Genomic DNA, 19,815 nt, shown 5'->3' on the forward strand with positions numbered 1-19,815 from the left:
GAGGCATGTCCTCTGCGTGGGCCAAGGTGTGCTGGGAGGGGCCTCTACCAAAAGCTGTTTCCACAAACAGTTGCTGTAACAAACAAAACTTAATTAGCAACAATCACCATCACAAAGGCTGAGTGAGAAAACACTAATATCCCAAATCAATACAGGAAATTGGCTATCACACGAGTTCCACCTACAAGGTAGACAGGTGACAGACTGGGATTTGCTAAGGATCATGTACCTGGGCAAGAGAGAAGGGATGAGAGGTACCCAGGGGAGAAATGTCACAGTCTGTGGCTCAGGGTGCTGTGAAGGCTCACAGGGCAGATGTGCACTGAACTGTCCACTGCATTGGGCAAAGATACAATCTAAATAGAAGAAAATTAAAAATAGCAAATATTTCCTACTTTTTGGTCATGCTGTGTTTGGGAATGAAAAACAAATCTGAAGGAAAAATGCTGTTTTGATACAGTTTATTGACTTAATCCCCAAACCAGGAACTTTACCTTTCTCCTCCAAGTATTGTATTTGTGCTGCATAAGGAAAACATCCTGATAAAATTCTGAATCCCCTTCAGGAACATGAACAATGACACTCCCAGCCATGTCAGGAGAGACCAGCCCCAAGCCTCAAGCTTTCCCAGATCTCTCAACCATCCTGTGCCTGCATTTGGTCCAAGTACATGAAGGGTTTTTCCCTATAACAGGGTTTTTCCCTTTATCCCTGCCACACTTCCCTCAGCCTGACACAGAGCACTTCTGCAGTTGTTGTGATACCATTTTTCATAACTAATTTGTTATTTATAAAACCCAATTACAGAGGTGTGATTGAAATAATTGCTGCCACGTGGTATTTGCCATGGTTCACTGAGTTTTTATGAGACATTACAAAGAAGTCAGAGTGTTTCTGTGTACCTACAATGTGCATCCTGCAGTAGACTTCCCAAAGGCATAAAGCAATAAAGGATTACAAATAAGGTCCATACAACATAGGACAGCAATAAACCTATGAAAATACGTTAGCTATAAAAAAATCAGCCAGAATTCCTTGACAAATATCTGAGCATTAGAAGAGAGATAAGAACATCCATTGCTGTCCTGTACTGTGGCAGTGTGTTGTGCTGAGAGAAGTGTGACCAGGACAAGGTGAGTGGGACAAGTTTGTTTTGGGTGACTGTAAGCCAGTGCACTAGATCTCAACAGAGATCTCCCTAATTCAGAGCCACCCAACAGAAATTACATGTTTTGTGTTAATAAACAAATGGTCACAAACACTTAGAGGAAGGGTTAAGCTTCCTGACACTGCCAAGCATCTCCCTTTGACAAATTAGGGCTTGCAAGCACACACGGAAAGCGGGTACTCCCTTCCACGGTGACACCCACTGTCTCAGGTATAAATGCAGAGGAGGCTGGCTGGAACCTGGAGCTATGATTCCAGAACAACTGTAAGAGCAGCTTTGACTTTTCACCCGAGTTATTTGCTGCTGCCACTATGAGCTGTGGCTCCAAGCAGCCCCTGAAGAGCTGCCTGCGGGGGAGCAGCGGTGGAGGGGGTGGAGGGGGCAGCTCTCATTCCTCAGCCTCCTCCAGGACAGTCACTTCCAGGACAAGTGGTGGGGGCAGGTTTTCTGGCAGCAGTTGTGGTGGAGGAAGCTCCCGGAGCAGCTATGGTGGGGGAGGTGGTGGTAGCTATGGAGGAGGAATGAGCAGCAGCAGCTGTGGAGGAAGGCTGGGTGGTTATGGAGGGGGAATGGGCCACAGCAGCATGGGAACGGGCTTCAGGTCAGGTGGGAGCAGCTTTGGGGGAGGTTATGGAGGAGGCTTCGGTGGAGGTGGTGCTGGTTTCAGTGCTGGCAGCTTTGGCAGTGGTGGCTTCCACGGAGGGAATGTGGGAATTCTCTCCTACGATGAGAAGCTGACCATGCAGAGCCTTAATGAACGCCTGGCTTCCTACATGGAGACAGTCAGGAATTTGGAAAAGGAAAATGCTCAGCTTGAACAGTTAATCAGGGAGTGGTACCAGAAGCAAGGTCCTATTGGCCCAAAGGACTACAGCCACTATTATGGACAAATTGAAGAACTTCAAAAACAGGTAGGATGTTCTTTGACAGAGAAGTTTAAGCACTGACAGAATGAGAGATTCACAGGGAATGTTCTCCTAACTTGCTGTTTCTCTTCTAGATTGTGGCTGCAGCTGTGGAAACCCACAAGGTACTTTTGGACCTGGATAATACAAAGATGACTGCAGAAGACTTTAGAATAAAGTAAATATATATTTCTCTTTTACAGGCACTGGCTTCCTTCCACCTGCTTTCCTCAACTTAGTTTCATAGATTCATCCCATAAACAAATATCAATCCACAGAGACTTGGCTTCCTCCTGCTTCTATGGCAGTGCAACTGAAATAATTTGTGAAATTTCAAATTTTTCAGTTTTTCTAGAGTGATCTTTGACAGGAATGCTGCCTATGGCTGCAGAGCCAGAGCTTGCAAAAAGTTTTATTTTTAAGAAAATAAAAATTGGGATTTTCTGTCACTGAAAAATTAACCAGATAGATGGAATCTGCACTAAGTTGCAGGAAGAAGAGATGATGAAAGAGACCACAGAACACATTTTAATACTGAAGTTTGATATTAATATTAAACTTTACATTTATTTAGCATAAAGAATAATAACTTTATGTTATTAATATTATTAGTTAAATGTTAAGTACTGACTGATGATTTCCTAATTGTGATGGCTAAGAGATGCTGCAAGCTCCAAAGTACAGACACAAAAGCAGACACTGATACTGGAATAGGTGAATTTTCCAAAAACACTGACAGTTCGGAGGAGGATGAGGTGCCAGGAGCTGACCTCTCTGCACTGCCTCTGGTGCAGGTATGAGATGGAGAGTGGGCTCCGGCAGAACGTGGAGGGCGACCTCAACAGCCTGCGGCCCTTACTGGATAACCTGACCCTGACCAAATCCGACCTGGAAATGCAGTTTGAGTCTCTGAAGGAGGAGATCATCGACCTCAAGAAAAACCACGAGGAGGTAAGAGCCAGCTCCTTGAAACGCACACTGGAGATGTGGGAAGCTGATATCCTGTGCCCGAAACACCGACCAGGGGCAGGGCCAGGCTGCTCCAGTGTGCCCCTGAGCTCAGCCCCCTCAACAAACACTGACTGGGAAGTCAAGGCTAAATAAGTGCTACACAACCCCCCCAGATAAATATATATGGGGGGGGGAATATATGTGTATAAATATATATATATATATATATATATGTATACATATATGTATGTATGTTGTTGAAAGGCTCCATTTGTGTTCATTGCTCTTGGACCTGGGTTTTCTCTGCAGGAAATGAAACTGCTGCAATCCCAGTCCAATGGGGATGTGAATGTGAAGATAAATGCTGCTCCAGGAGAGGATCTGCTCAAAAAACTGAATGAGATGAGGCAAGAATATGAAGCCATTATTCAGAAAAACCGTGCAGAGGTTGAAAAGTGGTATGAAAGCAAGGTAAATGGTGACAGCTCTTGGTAAGGATTTTCTGTAGAGGAATGACACAATGTACATTGCTTTTACAAAATAATGGTAGAGTCCTTTTGGTCAAAATGAAGTAAATCACAAGTGGGCTTGAACTGCTCTGGCAGAGCCACACAAGCAAGTTTAACAGCCCCATTCTACCAGAGGCCCTTTTGCAAATTGTTGTGTTCCAGATGGTCCCATGATAAACTGCCACGCTGGCACTGTAAGTAAAACTCAGAAACTCCAATTCCCTCCATTAATTTTTCAGATGGAGGAAGTGAGTCAACAAGTCCACTCAAGCAGCCAGGAAATAGAATCAAGCAACCAACAGATCTCTGTGCTGAGACGTGAATTTCAGAGTCTGGAAATTGAGCTGCAGTCGCAGATCAGCCTGGTAGGTAACAACTGCTCCTCATCCCCTGGCATGCAAAGAACTGAGGAGCTGCTGGAATGCCAGGATGCAGCATTCCAGCTGTGACAGTCAGTGAGGATCCTTGGCGCATCCGACACCACGTGGGACTTTTCTCATATTGGGCATAAGAATGATCCAATTGTGCCACATTCCCACCAACGCTGCATTTTGTCTTGCCTTTGCAGATAGACTCTCTGCAGTCCAACCTGGAAGACACGGAACGGCGCTATAACATGCAGCTGCAGCAGATCCAGGGCATGATCGGGCCCTTGGAGGAGGAGCTGGCCAGCATTCGCTGTGAGATGGAGAGCCAGAACGAGGAGTACAAGATGCTCCTGGGCATCAAGACCCGCCTGGAGCAGGAGATCCAGCAGTACCGGGCTCTGCTGCAGGAGGGGCAGCAGGGTGTTAGGTACAGACATCAGTTAATTAACTTCCTTTACTCAGCACGGATGAGACCACACCTTGAGTGCTGTGTTCAGTTCTGGGCCCCTCAGTTTAGGGAGGATGTTGAGATGCTTGAGCGCGTCCAGAGAAGGCAACGAGGCTGGTGAGGGGCTTGGAATACAAGGAGGAATGGCTGAGGGAGCTGGGGTTGTTCAGCCTGGAGAAAAGGAGACTCAGAGGTGACCTTATCACTCTTAAAACTCCCTGAAAGGTGGGTGTAGTCAGGTGGGGTTTGATCTCTTTCACCAGGCAGCACTGACAGAACCAGAGTCTCAAGCTGCATCAAGGGAAAATTAGGTTGGATATAAGGAAAAGGTTTTCACTGAAAGAGTGATAAAGTACTGGAATGGTCTGCCTGGGGAGGTGGTGGTGTCACCATCCCTGGATCTGTTTAAAAAAAGACTGGATGTGGCACTCGGTGCCATGGTCTAGTTGTGGTGTTAGGGCATGGGTTGGACTCAGTGATCTTGAAGGTCTCTTCCAGCCCAGTGATTCTGTAAATTCTGCGAACTTTCTATCGATGCAATCAGGGAAAGAGGACAGCAGCAATGTTTGTATTAGGAACTGGTGCAAGGGATTAGTTATCAACATATTTACTACAAGCACAAGAATTCACATGGAATCTAAATCTTAGCTGGCAGCATGCAAAGCTAAAAAAGGGTTTACAAAAGTGCTTCAAATTTTAATTTGCCATTTCTTACTCTAATGGGGAAGTGCCATTATTTGGGAAATGAAAGGTAAGAAAGAAATAACACACCCCTTCCTCCTTACAGCACTTCACAGGGAGGAGCTGGTGGTGGATCTTCAGGAGGAGGAGGTCATGGAGGAAGTAGTGGAGGAGGAAGCTGTTGGTCCTCAGGTGGAGGAAGCAGTGGAGGAAAAACTGGAGGATCCTATGGAAGATCTTCCTCTTCTGAAAGTGGAGGAGGAGGGATTGGAGGAAGAACAGGAGGTGGAACCTGTGGTAAAACTTCAGGTGGAGGAGGTGGCAGTGGTGGAGGAGGAGGGGGTAAATCCTGCCTCTCCCGCTCTTCATCTTCCGAGTCCCAGCCTGGCCACTCTTGTGAAAGCCCAGGTAAAAATGAAATTTAAAAAAAAAACATCCTGCAATTCACAATTCTCTCTGAATAGCAGGAAAGGATATAACAACTTCCTTCCTGGAAATATTTTTGCTGGCTTTTTCCCGATCTTGTTTTAAGGCCACTCTGATATTTGTTCTTAGTGACAAGTCAACATGAGCAGCACAAAGGATGGCATGAAGAGTTGTGTCAGAGGATGGGTGAAAAGAGGAAGTGGAAGGGGAAAAGGGAAAATGGTGCCAAATCCAAAGTATGCAGGGAACTAGGAAAGTCAGAAGTCAGAAATGTGACTGGCATTAAGCAGGGGTTGGTTAAAGCAGGGTAGAGTAGTTGGAACACCCAAGGCATTTAAAATATTAGGGGCATTGGCTGCAAAATACAGAAGCAGCAAAAGGTGGAGAGTGACCTAAGGGTCCAATCCATATCTGATTTCCTGGCTCTAGTTCCAGGAAGTGCTGAAAACATGAAGCTCTGCCTGGAAGGAAACAAAACATTGGAGAGAGGAGCAACCATGGAGGAAGTGTCTGAAGCCATAAAACACATGAGACGGGGTAAGGGTGCAGGTCTTGGCAGCACCTCAGACAAAAGCCTGAAAATGGTGAAAATGAGCAGGAAGATGTAATTTTTAAAAAGATTCAATTCCACTTTTGATTTTTAATGAAAAGATGGGAAATGGTCCTGCTCTGAGGTTTCAATTTACTCCTTATAATGACCAGGTTCAGTCAGGCTCTGTCCCAAACACAATTTCCACTGCAGACTGACAGCCAGCCATGACATGAGAGTTGGCTCTCACCCAAAAGGCCTGAAGCCATCAGTGTAAACAGTAGGAGCACTGCACAGACACTCCTGATGCTCAAAACAAGGCAGTGAATTCAGGATTTTGTGTCATGAGGAAGATTATTTGGTAAAATTTGGTGTAGATGAGCTCTAGTTTGTTTAAAATTCCTACATAGGTTTACAAAGTCCTCTGCAAAATTTTATTCCTCTGATCAAACATCCTCTGCCCTGCAACACTTCAACATATATTAATGTTTGGTAGGCAAGATTAAAGCATATTATGTGCCATCTCTCTTTAACTTATAAAAATCTACTGTAAATATCTGTACACAAACAAATGCAGATTTTAAATTCACCTGTATTTGGTTTGTACTGCTGCAGCCACTCTAAATTTAAAGTGATTTGATGGCTGAGAACAGAAGCAGATCCATGTAGTTAATTGCTAAATCTGAACACACGCTGAATAAACTCAGGTGTGAAGGAGTCCAGACTTTTCCAGAAGGCTGGGAACAACCCTGGTGCACTGAAAACTGCACAGGTGATACTTAGGAAGTAAAATAAGGTTTAAAATGCTGAATTCTTTGAAGAAATTCTTGTTTTTCTCCGTCTTTCAACAGGGAGTTTTAGGAAGGCTGAGGAGTGATCAACAAGACCAGTATCTTCCTGTGCATGACCTCCCAGTGAGGCCTTTGGACCAAGCAAGACTCCACTGAGCACAGCTGAACATCCCCTGCCACGAGCAGGACTCAACACTGCTCACTCCAGGGGCTCCTCAGAGCTCTCTGGATGTCCTGTCTGCTTCTTCCATCTGGGTTTCTGTTCCAAATCACCGTTACCTGAGTTAATCTCTACTGTGATTGGTGTTCCTGTGGAATAAATGAAATGCTAATAAATCTTTGCTTGTCTCTGATGCAACCAGAAAGCTGTGTCTGGTCCAAGCTCCTTTTGCAGAGATTTTTGTTTGAATCAGTTACAAATATCAAGCCCTACCTCTGGAATACACAATGACGTGTCAGATTACCCATAAAACTCAAAGTTTTCAGTGACATATTCACCACTTAAGACTCACTGAGCAAAACTCGGCAGGCTGCACTGCCAGGAACAATGTTCTACTGGTCCCTGCAATGGGAAAACTCAGTCAAAACCCTTCTGCTATTGATTTCCACCAGGGACAAGAGGGTGGGTTTAAGGAACCGACTATTCCCTATAAAACCCCTTTAAAATATGAGTTCTGTTGGGTATTTCACTTGAAAATAACCCAGAGGGTTTCTCACACAACAGCTGCTCACAGATACATCTTTCTCCTGTGCACTTCTCCCCTCACCTGCTTAAGCCCAAACAGAAGGATCACTCCATGAGTCTTTCTCTCTCAGTTTTACAACCACAAGGTGTGTTTTTTCCCTCTAAGGAAGGCATCACCCATGGGAGAATGTTGGGAAACACACACTGAGTGGGAGACCGTGGGAATGGGAATCCTAAACGCCTGAGTTCCAGGCAGATCTGTGCCAGTGATTCACAGTCTTGCTTTACATCGGGCTCTCAGCCATGAATTAGTACTGGAAAACAAAACAAAAAAAAATCTGACTTTTTTCCTGACCAGTGCTTCTCTGGGGGCTGGAGGAACCAGCTCCCCTGCACACACAGGCATGTGCTGATGCACCTGGCCTGACACCACAGCGATGGCAGGGATCGTTCACCAGGATACCCCCAACTCCCACCTGTTGTAAAATCACCTTGTTAATTTTTAACCCCTTGCAGCATCCCATCACACTTGTCTCCGTTTTGCTCCTTGCCCCTTGAGCCTACTTTCTCCAATTGCTCTGCTCATTTTCCACCTCTGGCAGGTGGTGACAGCTATTTCTCAGATCTGTCTCTTCCGGGTACTCAATTAGAAACCCAAATTTAGGGATATTCCCAATCCAGGAGACCTGCTTCTCATACCTCCCCTAGGAGCCTGCCAAATTAACCTTAAAGACGTTCCTGCTCAGTGCCTGCTTCCTGGCTGTCCCAAGGTGATTTACAGGCCATCACCTGGTCTCTGGCCTCACAAAGACACCCAGGAGGCTGTTGGGGTGGTTGGCTATGATTCAGTCAGAGGAGCAGCCTGTCCATGATGGAGTTCACTGCTCTCTGTCACTGTGGTACAGCTGACACCTCTTGCTCCTGTCTTTCCAAAAATATAATTTCCTTTTAGTATTTTACTGCCAGTTATTGAATTCTCAGTCATCTCTGCATTTAACCTTGCAGAAGACATTCTCCTGAATTGATCCCTGAGGGAGTAAAGCAGAAATTGGAATTTGGAGCGTGGGAAGGGCAGTGAGGCAGTTCAGGAGCTGAGAACCCTGTGCTGAGCACAGACATGTATGAGAGTGCAGTGTGTTGCAATAGTCAGTGCAGTTCTGCTACTGATTTAAATGCTTATTTTGATATGTTATAATAAGTAACAATTTCTGAGCCATAAGGATAAATAATACAATACTGCTACTACTTTTGCTACTCAGCATTGATTGCACCATCTATTCTTTATGTAAAATCTGTGGCTTTCTTAACAAGATGTTTTTATAATGGTTATACATTTAATAAGCCTGCATCTACAATCAGCTTCATATTAAGGTTTATTGCATGCTATAGTATGTGACTAAATACAAACCACCAATAAACTCATGAAACCCCCTACTTAATCATGGCATTAGCACTCATTACAGACAAAAAGAAGACTAAAATGAGATGGTTTCTTACCAGACCCCAGAAGAAAAAGCCAGTTTTAAGGATCCTCTCCTTTTTTGGTAATTTTATATTACCAAATCTGCACCTGGCTTATCACTGGCACTTGCTTACTAAGAAAACAAGCTTACATGGAGGAACAGAGCTGGAAAACTCAAAGCATTGCAAAGAAGGAGTAAAAATTACAAACACTGTAGTGTCAGGTGTCAAAGCTTAGGGCAGGCTCAAAGTGGGGCAGCAGCAATACTGAGGAGTGAGGAGAACTTTGCACTTTTTATTTGCATGCATCTCATTAGTCATTAATCAGCATAATAACCTTTAATTTTATGAGCACAAAGTGTTGCAACTCGGATACTTATCTGGTGTTCCTATTAGCACTCTGAGAAGGTAATTGTGGTACGTGCTGGAACAAGACCTTCAGAGCAACCTTAGGCAAAAAGCAACGTGCACACACTCCTGCGTGTTTGGCTTCAGAGCTCCCAAGCAATCCATGTGTCCATTTGAAGGCACAGACGTAATTTCCAAATTGCCTGTGCGTGTATTGTGCTGATGTCTCCTTTGTTGAGCATTCATTGTCAGCCCTATTAATTGCCAAATGCTATCCCGGCCATCTTCATGGACTGCAGGATGAGCACAACAAGTACATCATGTCACTGCACTCGGTGGGAAGGCAGAGCCCACCTGGGCTGTCCCTGAGCGTGTAAATCTTTTGCAGAGCTCAGCCCAGCAGGACCTTCCTCCCTGGGTTACTCTGCAAGGAGAGCAGATGCCACAGATGTCCTCCTTCCCCTCCCCACATGAGCTGCAGTAGCAGAACGTGCCACACCAGTGGCTCTGCAGGCTGGGGTCCCACTGTCCATGCGCCGCTCACAGGACACTGCACTGACCAGGTGTGGGGTGCTCACAGCTCCCAGGGGCTCTGAGGCTGCACAGCCCAAATGGACTGAGGTATCTGAACCTCAGAGAGAGACAGGAGCCTTGGCAGCTCTTCTGACCGTGCTGTTCTGTTTTGGTACCAACAAAACGAATTATTCCAATCTAATTGCCTTCACCCCGTAGGAGACTGGGAAAATGACAGTGGGACCACTCTGATTGTGGCTCAGAAACTACTAGAAATGCTGACAGGAGGGAATTAGCAGCCTGCAAAGCGTCCTGAGCTCTGGGACACACACACCCCTGACCCACAGCTCTCACAGCTACATGGCAAAGCCCATGTCTGCATTTTTAGGATCTGAGGAACAGTTGTTCTTCCCATCAGCCTCTTTGCATGGAAGATCCATGATATCTTACATAAAAGGTTGTGCTGGGAGAATGTTGGAGGTTTTAAACTTCACAGGCAAGCCCACTGCTTCCTCAGGGGTCCTTGTTTTCTTGGCCGAGTCTAATCTAAATTTCTTCAGAAACGACAGTGATTTCACTAGAACATTCTGAGCTGAAGCAGGAATGAGTGAGTGACATCCCTGAGGTGAAAACCAACCTTCTCTTCTTATAGAAATTTCTGATAAGAGTGATGGGAAGAAGTCATTAAATAGATGAAAATAAACTAGTAGTTGCCTGAGGCAGCAGAATGACATTGAGTTAAGGGGAAATGTTTCATTTTTACAGCACACATACACAAAAGGGAGAATTCATTTTCTCTAGGTTTGTTTGGAATGCAGCAGCTCCAGCCTGTTGGAAAAGTCTCCCAGTTCTGCAGCATGGGCTGCTCCCAGGGTTTGTCATCGCAGGTGATTGGGAGTCACTTCTTTGATACCGATCACGGAGGCCTGATTAAAAGGAGCACAATAACAGAGGGAGAGTGAAGGAACGCCGGCTGGGCTGAACCGTGGCAGGTGCTGGGCTGGAGAAGAGGCACAGTCGGAACATTCCAGCACTCTCAGTCCAGGCACTGCTGGTGGCTGCAGTAATAAATGTCCTTACCCTGCTCCCATTGGGAAACAGCAATGTTGTATAAGGTATGGATGCTACACCAACACAGAAACATTAATGATTCAACTGTGCATCACATATGGGAAAGAGATGAGAGACGGTCCTAAATCTGGTTCCTTTTTAGGTAATTCTATACATTTACATAATCCATACAATATATTAGTGAAAAATATCAGAGAACAAAAATCTTTAAAGGATCTTTTAGTGAACACAGAAATTAAAAATTCATTCTGCTCCACAGAACAGATCTCTGGTTTACAAGTATTTGCACAATCAAATATTTAAAAATCAAATTTTCTTTTTTTAAAATCAGCCAGGAGGGAATTCAGTGTGTGCAAATTTACAGGAGGATGAAGTATGCATAGTTCAGCTGTATTTTTCAGGTACTTCAGTGTCCTGCTCCAAAGAGACACACAGTGACTGTGACAGAAACCAAACACTACAAGGGCAGTTCTCAGCTCCAGGAATATACAAGAATATGGCCCAGCCTCATGGCCAGCAGAGTTCCTATAAAACCAAGGTGCTCCACACCAAGGTGGAACTACTAACAAAAATGAAATAGCAGCAATGCCAAAGACAGAACAGGAACATCCTACAAGCATGTGACTTTGAAGTTAACTTAGATCTACAGACAAAATCTGTGATTTATGATCCTCCTTTATAAATAAAAAGTGATAACAATACAAAGCTAAAATGAAATGTCAAGGTGAGTAAAAGTTCTCCACCCTTAGTGGTTTAAATCTTTCTTTCACTGTTCTTATTTTTTAAAGTATTTTCCAAGCCTGCAGTAAGACTTGCCCTTATCAGAAAAACTCTCCCATATGGACAAATCCCTGCTGTGAATAGTCAGAATATGGAAAAAGACACCAGTAAATAAAATAGGAAATAATGTGGGTTCTCAGAAGAGAAATAAACAGATTAAGATATTATTTTGGCAATTTTTTTACTCCTTCTTTCATCATTCCAGGGAATTTTGCATTTACTTTTCACTAACAAACCCACAGATTTTCTATCTTGGCTATGAAAAACACATCTAAGGAATATCCCTGGAATCACTGATGGGAATTTGAACATGATAATTAATTTTACTCACCACAACAGAGTTTGTGACAAAGGGTCCCACTGACCAAAGCAGCATTACCCAGACCCAGAGGCAAAACAGCATGGAAAAAGAAAAAACATTTTGCCTATAGCAAACTCCATGTTTCTGCACCAATAACAGACTGTGCTAAAGCCCAGAAACTGTTTATGCTGCTGAGGTGTCACTACCAGCCTCCAGCTGAGAATCAGGAGAAATTATTCCATCACCAAACTGCTCGGAATCTTTCATCATCTCTCAGCCATTGAGAGATCAAATAGCAAGATAAAATCGGGAGGTTTTGAAAGCAATTGCATAAGAAGCAATAAAGCAATGCTGGCACAGGCACGGCACAAAGGCCAGGACAAAGGATGCGGTCAGGAAATGTCAAACAATCCTGGATTTACAATCAACATCCCACCAAGGTGGCCTTTGGAAAGCAAGGATGCTGCTGCATTGTCATCTCCAAGAGGTCTTGGCTGCGAGGACAGCAGAGCACAAATGGCAGTTCCTCTGCTCCTGCACCTGAGGTTTAGGGGACATTGCTACATTTCATAAGTACCTACAGTCAATAGAGGCTCCATAACCCCACAGAGAGAAGGGCAGGCAACAAAGACGTTTCAGACAGAACAGAACTGTCACTGGGAAACTGTGCATGTTCTCCGGAGCAAACTGGGACAGGCTGGGTCACAAGACACAGCTGGGTAGCAACACACAGATGTTGGAGTTGTGCTGGTATTTGCACATCTTCCTTCAGACACTCAGATTTGGCATCCAGCCTACCTAGGGAGGATGGAAGTCCTTCCATCTGGGGTCAGCTTCTGGGATCAGGGCAACACTGAAGTGTGGGCTCATTTCTTTCATGGTCTCAACAGTCTGATTTCTACTGATTTGTGTAAAAAGTCTTCCAGCTTTTTTCTCAGAATGCTATTTTAATCTCAAGGATCTCTGCTTTAAGAACAGTAGATATAATTACTTTATCACCTACAATATATGACACATTAACAATAGAGAGAATGAGCTGCTTTATATTAAATGATAAAAAAGTCTTCCCACACAGTAGTTTTTAAATCATTGTCTGCAATAAAACAACTTCTAACTGGGATACAATTGACTTTATAATACAATTAATGCACCCTTATCTTCCTTCTATTTGAGGTCAACAGTGCTTTGGTGAAAAATGTCCAATATTATTTTTATTTTTGAATTCTAGGACTTGGCTGGCTGTCTGCTGCCCTAACACTTTCTTCACAAAGGAGGGATTTTGACTTTTAAACAAGAATCCCTCTTCATTGCTTGAAATAACCTATTCATATTAAATAAGGTGTTCTCTAAATGCTGGCAGGGATACACGAGTTGGACAATATTTACAGACAAGTCATACAATCCTATAAATAAAACTCTTGCACTAGCATGCATGGTGAAAAATGGAACATAAGCTGTGTAGAAAATCCGAAATGCACGAAGTTGGAAAGAGCAAAAGAGAACAAACAACAGCCTTCAGCAATAGAAGCTACAAAACCTTAGCAGAGAAAGTATCTATTCCAGAAACCACTAAATGAAAAGAATGCTGCCCAAAAGAAGCGAGATGTTCAACCTTAACCAAGTCTCAGAAGCCCAGCTGTGGGCTGGATTGCCTGAGATAGCTGCACAAAAATACTGTTCAGCAAATTATTCTTGGCACAAACAAGAAGTTTGGTAAATGCCCTGGGAGAAGGAAACACCCTGATGGTGACACCCAGTGTCAAATGTATAAATAGAGAGAGCTGGGGATGAAAATTTGCAGTCCTGAAGCTTATCAGGCTGTGCAGCTAAATTTGGGGTTGCGGTTTGACTCTTGCCTGCTGTCACCATGAGTTGTGGCACCAAATCTTCGACCAGTACCATCAGAATTAGCAGTGGAGGAGGAGGAGGTGGTGGTGGAAGATGCAGTGGTGGAGGTGGTGGAGGTGGTGGAGGGGGTAGGTCTGGTGGATACTCCTCAGTGTCCTCAAGAAAATACACCTCTTCTGGAGGCAGCGGAGGCTTTTCTGGGAGAAGCTTTGGTGGAGGAGGCTCCAGGAGCAGCTATGGGGGGGGCTTTAGCAGTGGCAGCTGTGGCAGGATCAGCCGCAGCAGCTACGGGGGGAGAATGAGTGGTGGTAGTTATGGAGGAGGAATGAGCTGTGGAAGCATGGGAGGAGGATTTGGATCAGGAGGGGGTGGATTTGGGGGAATGGGAGGCAGTTATGGCAGTGGTGGATATGGTGGAGGTGGATTTAGTGGCTTTGGGGGTAGTGGTGGCTTTGGTGGCGGTGGCAGCTATGGTGGAGGCAGTTTTGGTGGCATGGGCTTTGGCGAGGATTCTGGCTTGCTCTCCACAAATGAGAAGTTGACCATGCAGAACCTCAATGATCGCCTGGCATCGTACATGGATAAAGTGCGACGCTTGGAGGAAGAAAATTCCCAACTTGAGCAGCTGATCAGGGAGTGGTACAAAAATCAAGCTCCCTCTCAGAGCAAGGATTACAGCCAATATTACAGGACAATTGAAGAGCTGCAAAACCAGGTATGATGTACTTTGACTAACTTGGAACTGGTTCTTACTGAAATGGCACTTTCTTCACACAGCACAAGGCCCCCATTTGGGGTGACATTCCCCTTCCTGTGCTTTAGTCAGGAAGCAGAGTGGTGTGGGGACCAGTTCCTGTCCACATGTTCTGCCCCGTGTGCATTTGGTGCAGGAAGCATTGCAGGGTGCAGTGGCAGATCAGCACCAGTGCCTCACCACACGGCTTATGCCATGCTCCCTTCAGTGCTGGGCTGCTGCTCACTCCTTCTTCACTCTTGAACAGCAGATTTAATCCTTGCTTGTGTCGTGCTATTATTGCCATATTAATTAGATGGTTTTGTGAATATACAGGATGAGCCAGCATGTGCAGTTAGTCTCATTCCAGCCCTCAGCCATTTAACAGTCATGTATGTTCTTGTGTGAACATGGCTGTTCTCAAAAGTAATGGAAATTCTGCTTTTCCACTGTTTTCTGTTGATTGGGTTGGGGGTTTTTGTTTGTTTTCTTTTTTCTTTTTTGAATATGAGGAGTTAATTTAGTTATTCTTTCAAACAATATATTTTTAATGGATGTTTGTAAACTAAAATTAACAGTAAAGGCACTTTCTTTCATTTGGAAGCAATAAAGTCATCTCTCTCAATAACTCCTGCAGCTCTAATCAGGTCAGAAGTACTGACATTGCCATAATCCCCTTCTGTGAGGTGTTTGTGCATAGGTGTTTCTTGTCTCTGTCAGCAGACTGAAAAGACAACTGACTGAATAACACCTGCCCCCTCCCTTTCAGATTGTTGGTGCAAATGTGGACCTTAACAGGATGCTTCTTGACATGGACAACACCAGAATGACTGTGGATGACTTCAGACTGAAGTGAGTCACTCCCTTCCTGGCTCCATCCACTTTGCCTCCCTTTATCCCCATGAGTTTCCACTGCCAATTAATCTTTGTAGAAGCTGCAGACTTTGGGCTATAATAATAGAATAGAGAATTGTTGGGAAAAGCATTGTGGGAAGGATTGCTTTGGGTTTTCATTATCATTTTTCTCCAGACAAGTTCCTGAAGAGGCACATTAAAGGGACTCCATTCTAAGTTTCTCCATCCTTACATGTAGATTTATAAGCATAATCCTCATGGTATATATAAATCTCACAGAGAGAAATTGTTCTGAAATCAAACACAGCTATTGGAGATATGGGAAAGAGAAATGGGGTCCTTTCTTCTAAGATTTGACCAGAGATGTAAGATGGGAACTGTCCATAGCTGAGATACCAAACAAAGAGGTCTGGCAGCACTTTTACTCTCTTTCTTGTCTGTCATTTAGGTATGAGACTGAATATACTCTCCACCAGAGTGTGGCAAGTGATATCAATGGATTACGCCCACTTCTGGATCAACTGACTCTGTCCAGATCTGACTTGGAGACACAGTTTGAGTCACTGAAAGAGGAACTGATCTTCCTGAAGAAGAACCACGAAGAGGTAAGTTTCTTCACACTTCAATAATTAAAGGCAATACAACACTCAAAGAATTTCCCCTCGCTTTTTCCACCAGCAGTAAATAGGTTTTGGGCACTGGTTTTGATCATCCAACTTGACACAAGCTGGCTTTGATGTTGAGGAATGTGTAGATGGCATAGCCACCCACAGCTGGTGTCACGAGAAACCAGGTCAGCACCTGAGACCAGGGGGATGAATAGCTTTCAGTACTTACTACAGTTTGCTTGCTGAACTCACAGAAGGAAAATTGGATAGACTATACGGTGAAGTCAAAAGAACGCATTTTTAGTCTCTTCAATGATATTTCCCACTGAGAAGAAGATTCCCACAAAGAGTACACTGCATAGGATTCCTTACAGCCCTATGGAGGCAGTGCCTGGCTGTGAGCACTGGAGCCTCAGGAATGGCAGAATTGTTCCGTGGCAAGGGCAGGCAAGGCCCTTTTGCTGGAGTCATGGGCTATGTGATCTACATCCTTTTCCTTCCCTTTATTTGAACTGATGCAATTGCTCCTTACCTTCACCCTTTGAGAACCTCATGGGGTTTTTGTGACTTTTCTTCCAGGAAATGAGAGGACTGCAAGGCCAGTCTGGTGGAGATGTCAGTGTGGAGGTCAATGCTACTCCTGGCATTAACTTAATGGAAAAATTAAATGAAATGCGCTCCGAGTACGAGAGGCTCATTGAGAACAACCGGAAGGAGGTGGAAAGCTGGTATGAAACCAAGGTAAAGCACAGGCAGGCTTTGGTAATTAAATCTTTTACAAAGTACTGGATCTATTCACAGCTGGTGAAAGGTAACTTATCATGTCCCTCATTTAAGGGACAATAACTTCGAATTACTTTAGGCAGGTCAGTCCTGGAATATCAGTTATGTTGTAAAACAGGTAGAGCTTCTGTCTTCCAGCAGCCAGTGAATTACCAGGGTATTGGCAGAGTAGCTTGTGGGAAATAAACAGTCTGCATGGCATCTTTATTCTTATTAAACTGATTTCCTGATGCTATTATGATAACCCCGCTATGCTTCCTAATTATCAAAAATGCCTCAATTTTGGATGTTAATTTTTCAGATGGAAGAAGTTAATCAACAAGTCCACTCAAGTGGCCAGGAGATACAATCAAGCAATCAGCAGATCTCTGAACTGAGGCGTGAATATCAGAGTCTGGAAATTGAGCTGCAGTCACAAATCAGCATGGTAAGGAAAGGCATCTGCTTCACTCATGACACAGTCTCTATGTGAGAAGAGCTACAGGCAGCAAGTAATCCATCCTAGGAGAATGAGATACTGGATGACTTACCTTCAGTGACACACTTTTTCCTGAGGATATGTGAAGATCAGTTTTCCCACAAAAGTTAAAGTCACCACATTCCCACCAACGCTGCATTTTGTTTTGCCTTTGCAGATAGACTCTCTGCAGTCCAACCTGGAAGACACGGAACGGCGCTATAACATGCAGCTGCAGCAGATCCAGGGCATGATCGGGCCCTTGGAGGAGGAGCTGGCCAGCATTCGCTGTGAGATGGAGAGCCAGAACGAGGAGTACAAGATGCTCCTGGGCATCAAGACCCGCCTGGAGCAGGAGATCCAGCAGTACCGGGCTCTGCTGGAGGAGGGGCAGCAGGATCTTGTGTACGTACTGACAGAACACAGCACTGTGTGACACCCAGTGCTGGTCAGCCACCAGCAGGAAATGTAACAGTCAAGATTTGCAAAACAGATTTTGTACTGAAATGAGGCTGATGCAGCTGTCTTGGCCAATCGCCCCCCCAGGTGTGAGATATTGCATTCTGTTTAGGATATAACTCATGTGAAGGAAAATTAATGCTGAAATTCTGAACTACCAGTTTGGGGCTGGACAAGAAAACCCCAGTAAGAGAGTCTGGTTCCAGGAAAGCCAGAAACTGAAAAGGCAGGAGAAGACTGTAAGCAAAACAAAAACAAAAACAAAACAAAACAAACCAACCAGTTTTCCAAATCTTTATAAGTTTCTGAAATCAGCCTTACTTATTCTGTGTGCCAGCTTCTTCTCAGAAATGGTGCCTGAAACAGCAGCAAAAGTTTCATTCTCTTCTTTATGATTTTGAGCCATGCAGTGATGTATGTGCCAAATATTGCAAGGAATCCCTAGGAAGAATGAGGGGAAAAGCAAAGATTCTTGCATTCAAGTTGAAGTTGAAAGAGAGGATAATTTTTGGCACTGCCCCAGTTGTTTTGCTGTGCAGTGCTGGGTTCTCACCAGCCCAGAGAAGTGCTGGCTCCTGGGCAGCAGCTGTAGCTCAAAGGTTTTTAGATGGCAAAGTGCTACTGATTAACTTTGTTTTTCTTTCTTTCTCTCTCTTTGCAGAATCCCAGCAGGAGGAATGGGAGGAGGCATGGGAGGAGGCATGGGAGGTGGTAGAATTGGAGGTGGTGGTTATTCTGGAGGAGGAAGGGGAGGAGGTGGTGGCATGAGTGGTGGATATGGAGGTGGTGGCAGCGGAATGGGAGGAGGAATGGGAGGAGGAAGCTGTGGAGGAGGAATAGGAGGAGGAAGTGGAGGAGGAGGAATGGGAGGAGGAAGTGGAGGAATGGGAGGAGGAAGCGGTGGTGGATGCATTGGAGGAGGAGGAGGAGGAAGAACCTCAGGAGGCATCAGCAGTTCCCACTCCTACTCTTCATCTTCCCAGTCCCAGTCCTGCAGGAGTGGCGGTGAAAGCCAAGGTGAGAACTACGGTATGGGCAGAGTGTTCTCTCACTCACATCCTGACTAATTTATGCACTAATTTATAGCAACATACTCTTCCAAAGGCAAGCAGTACTAAGGATAAACTAAAATTTCTAGAAAGTACTTACTGTTACTAACAATTCTTTCCTCTTTGTGTGCAAAGGATCAACTTCACTTCCAGAGCACAGAGTCCATTTCTATCCCATTTTGTGGGTGATATCAGCTTAACCTGTAATTTAACCTCAGCTGATTTTTTTTCATCTGTCTCATTCTTTGCAGCCTCATAAATCCCACAGCCTTTGTGCCATGCTGGAGTTTTCCTTTTTGCTTTGGAATGCTTATGGCCACTCCCACATAATCCTAATGTCTGGGGGATAGTGGTATCTCAGACATCCAGTGCCAGGACTGATGAAGTTCGTGTTTGCTTTGTCTCTAAACAGGATATGGAAGAAAATCTTTTGACTAAGAATATACATCAAGAGTCCTCCAGCGCAAGACCTTTCAAAAAGAAACTGGCCCAAATCTGCTGCATTCCCCACACTCCCAAGGAAAGATGATGCTCTGAACAGTTCCTGGGAGTTGCAGATTCCACCTCTCCCCCTGCCCTGCATGCTCTGTGCTGCTTCTGCCCACAAAGCTCTGCAGTTTCAGTCATTGGCACTCAAACTGCTGCTTTACAGACCCAACCTGTTTGGTACTCAGGTTGCTCTGAATCAGGAAGATGTCTCTAATAAAATTTAATTTCTGTCTTATGCAACCAGAATCCTGTGTGGGGTTTTTCTTTCCTTCTGTAGGTGTAAACACTTAGAAAACACAAAGCCATGCCAAGACACACCTCCATGTAGAGAGGTTGATGATACACTCCACTCCAGTAGTTGATAACAAAATTCAGAGTTAAAACACAATTTCTAAGCAGTACGGGCAGATCAGAATCTTCTTGGGTTCTGCATTTTTTTTAATAATGTGTCAGATATTCTCAAGAGCTGAGCTCTGAGACCCAACAGATGAATATCAGCCTTAAAGGGATTGCAGAACCTCAGCACTCAATGACTCCAGTGGTGTTGGCAGCACATGAGTGTCCACAAAGGAACACTAATGAATACAGAGCTGTGGTTG

The 19,815-nt window shown here is 44.5% G+C and overlaps 2 protein-coding genes across 2 annotated transcripts; both read left to right on the top strand.

Annotated features, from left to right (window-relative positions):
- Positions 1-1,479: 1,479 nt before the first annotated feature.
- LOC134053485 (keratin, type I cytoskeletal 15-like) lies at positions 1,480-8,539 on the top strand. The gene is made up of 13 exons (XM_062508497.1): positions 1,480-2,079; positions 2,169-2,251; positions 2,868-3,024; positions 3,334-3,495; positions 3,773-3,902; positions 4,106-4,328; positions 5,137-5,438; positions 5,892-5,993; positions 6,693-6,757; positions 6,837-6,899; positions 8,064-8,099; positions 8,170-8,231; positions 8,467-8,539. Exons 1-13 carry the CDS (start codon positions 1,480-1,482, stop codon positions 8,537-8,539), a joined length of 2,058 nt encoding a protein of 685 aa, XP_062364481.1.
- Positions 8,540-13,802: 5,263 nt separating this feature from the next.
- LOC134053388 (keratin, type I cytoskeletal 17-like) lies at positions 13,803-19,409 on the top strand. Its single transcript, XM_062508395.1, has 8 exons — positions 13,803-14,498; positions 15,286-15,368; positions 15,820-15,976; positions 16,559-16,720; positions 17,064-17,189; positions 17,398-17,624; positions 18,340-18,695; positions 19,140-19,409. Exons 1-8 carry the CDS (start codon positions 13,803-13,805, stop codon positions 19,163-19,165), a joined length of 1,833 nt encoding a protein of 610 aa, XP_062364379.1. The 3' UTR covers positions 19,166-19,409.
- The last annotated feature ends 406 nt before the right edge of the window (positions 19,410-19,815 follow it).

The sequence above is a fragment of the Cinclus cinclus genome, chromosome 24 (genome assembly GCF_963662255.1).
Source record: "Cinclus cinclus chromosome 24, bCinCin1.1, whole genome shotgun sequence".
Classification (NCBI taxonomy): Eukaryota; Metazoa; Chordata; class Aves; order Passeriformes; family Cinclidae; genus Cinclus; species Cinclus cinclus.